The 2309-nt window shown below is 34.5% G+C and overlaps 1 protein-coding gene across 1 annotated transcript; it reads right to left on the bottom strand.

The window, feature by feature from the left end:
- Positions 1–126: 126 nt before the first annotated feature.
- LOC110329793 (olfactory receptor 5B2-like) lies at positions 127–1072 on the bottom strand. Its single transcript, XM_021209665.1, has one exon. The coding sequence runs from the start codon at positions 1069–1071 to the stop codon at positions 127–129; it is 945 nt and encodes a 314-aa protein (XP_021065324.1). The 5' UTR covers position 1072.
- Positions 1073–2309: the final 1237 nt, after the last annotated feature.

Here is a 2309-nt window from a genome sequence, read left to right as displayed (position 1 = left end):
TGGGTGGGTAGGGGAACAGAGGTGGGGGGAGGGGTATGGGAATCTTTCGGGATAGCATTTGAAATGTAAATAAAGAAAATAATAATAATAATAAAAAAAAATATCATTCCAAAAAAAAAAAAAAAATTAGGAGCTCAACAAAGTGTTCATTTTCTCAACAACTTTCTTGAAAGCATTATGAACCTCTTTGTTCCTTAAGCTATAGACAACTGGGTTCAACATGGGAACTACTATGGTATAGAAAACAGATGCCATTTGGTCATTTTCCATGGAATGACTAGAACTGGGCTGTAGGTACATGAAGATTACAGTTCCATAGAATATAGTGACAGCAGTGAGGTGGGATGCACAAGTAGAGAAGGCTTTCTTCTGTCCTTCTGCTGAACGCATCCTCAGAATAGCAATAAATATTAAAGCATAGGAGGTCAAGATAACTATCAGAGCAAAGAAGACATTGAATGAAGCTAAGATAAAGAGAACAATCTCATTCACATAGATATCAGAGCAAGAAAGAGCCAGGATTGGAGGTATATCACAGAAAAAGTGATGGACCACATTAGCACAGCAGGGGAGGGAGAAGGTGAATCCAGTATGTATAGCAGACTCAAACAAACCCCAGGCATAACAGGCAATCACCATGCGAGCACACACACTAGTAGTCATAGTTGTAGTGTAATGTAAGGGCTTGCACACTGCAGCATGCCTGTCAAAAGCCATGACAGCAAGTAGGAAACAGTCAACACTGGCAAAAGCCACAAAGAAGAACATTTGAGCAACACATCCTCCATAGGAGATAACTTTATCCCCTGTGAGAAACCCAGTCATCACCTTTGGAGTCACAGCAGAAGAATAAACACAGTCTGCCAGAGAGAGGTGACTGAGGAAAATATACATAGGGGTGTGGAGGCGGGAGTCCAGCCAAATCAACACAATCATGCCCAGGTTCCCAATCAGTGTGATAAGATAGATGAGACTGAATGTGATGAACAGGGGGACTTGAAGCTCTGGAATGTCAGTCAATCCCAAAAGGATAAATGTAGTCACCTTAGTGTTATTCTCCAAGTATGACATTTTGAAATTGTGTTTCACCTGTAAAAATAAATAAATAAAGCAAAATAAATATATTGTTGCTGTACAATAATTGATGCCAGATCACTCATGTTACTCAAATGGCATTATCTGTATAATTTCACTACCAATGCAGAATTCCCAATACCATTAGACTCCCATAATCTTGCTGTTTTCTTACAACATAAGTTCTCAAACCATCTGTATGTTGTCTATCAGTTTCCACCATCACTCAGATATTCAAAATAACCACTCAGTTGTTTTCAAAGTATCACTCGCATACTCTCATTTAGGATTAAATTAATTGCAATAATAAACTGAATTTTAAACCTGTCATTTCAGAGTCAGATACAAAATAACTAATCACTTAAACAAATTGAGCAAACTACACCTGCCTCACCCCTTGAGGAAAGCAACACAGAATAAAAAGAAATGCTTATTCTTATTTATCCCTTTCAACAAACATAAGAAACTAAAGAACTTAATTAATTGAAAACAAACATAGTATTTACTGCTTTTCCTGCAGTGTGTGATTCTTGTGGATATTTTTAAAGGTGATTGAACCCATACAACCATTCTGATAAATAGCATGTGTGATTATACAGAACATAGTCTCTGGCACTGACCTGTCTGCACATTATTCCTGATATATCCACTTAAAGATCATGTAACTTTGGGTAAATAGCAACCTTTCTGTGCCTCAGTTTAAAATACCAGAAAACTGTCCTTCAAAAAATATGCTTGGAGAATGTAATAAATTGACATGTTTAAATCACTAAATATTTTGCCTCATATCTAGAGCAAATTAAATTATAAGTATACTATCATCAAACAAATATTACTATTAATGTAGTAGTAATAAAACATAGAGTATCCCGGAGGAAAAAAGCAAAATATCAAAAGAAACTCAACAAAAATATTTTAACCATTTTTAGAGAAACATTATGTAGAAACATTTTTAACTTTAAATGATTTTCACAAATATAAACAATATGAAATTTTACTCTGAGATGCAAATTATGACACGTTATAATTTTATTTCATGACAGTATTTTGAAGGCTATAAAATTTTACTCAATAATATAATCACATCATGAAAAGTCCTTCACACTGCATATAATTTTCTTCCTTTAGCTTTCTTAGAATAGTCTATGTATGCCAACTGGTACCTCTTCAATTTTCAAAATATACTTTGTATATCTTAAAACTAAATAATTCTAAGAGTAATAGAATGCTATGAT

Source organism: Mus pahari, chromosome 1 (assembly GCF_900095145.1).
Source record: "Mus pahari chromosome 1, PAHARI_EIJ_v1.1, whole genome shotgun sequence".
Classification (NCBI taxonomy): Eukaryota; Metazoa; Chordata; class Mammalia; order Rodentia; family Muridae; genus Mus; species Mus pahari.
The sequence above is the reverse complement of the archived record's forward strand: the minus strand, read 5'-3'. Positions and strand labels throughout refer to the sequence as shown.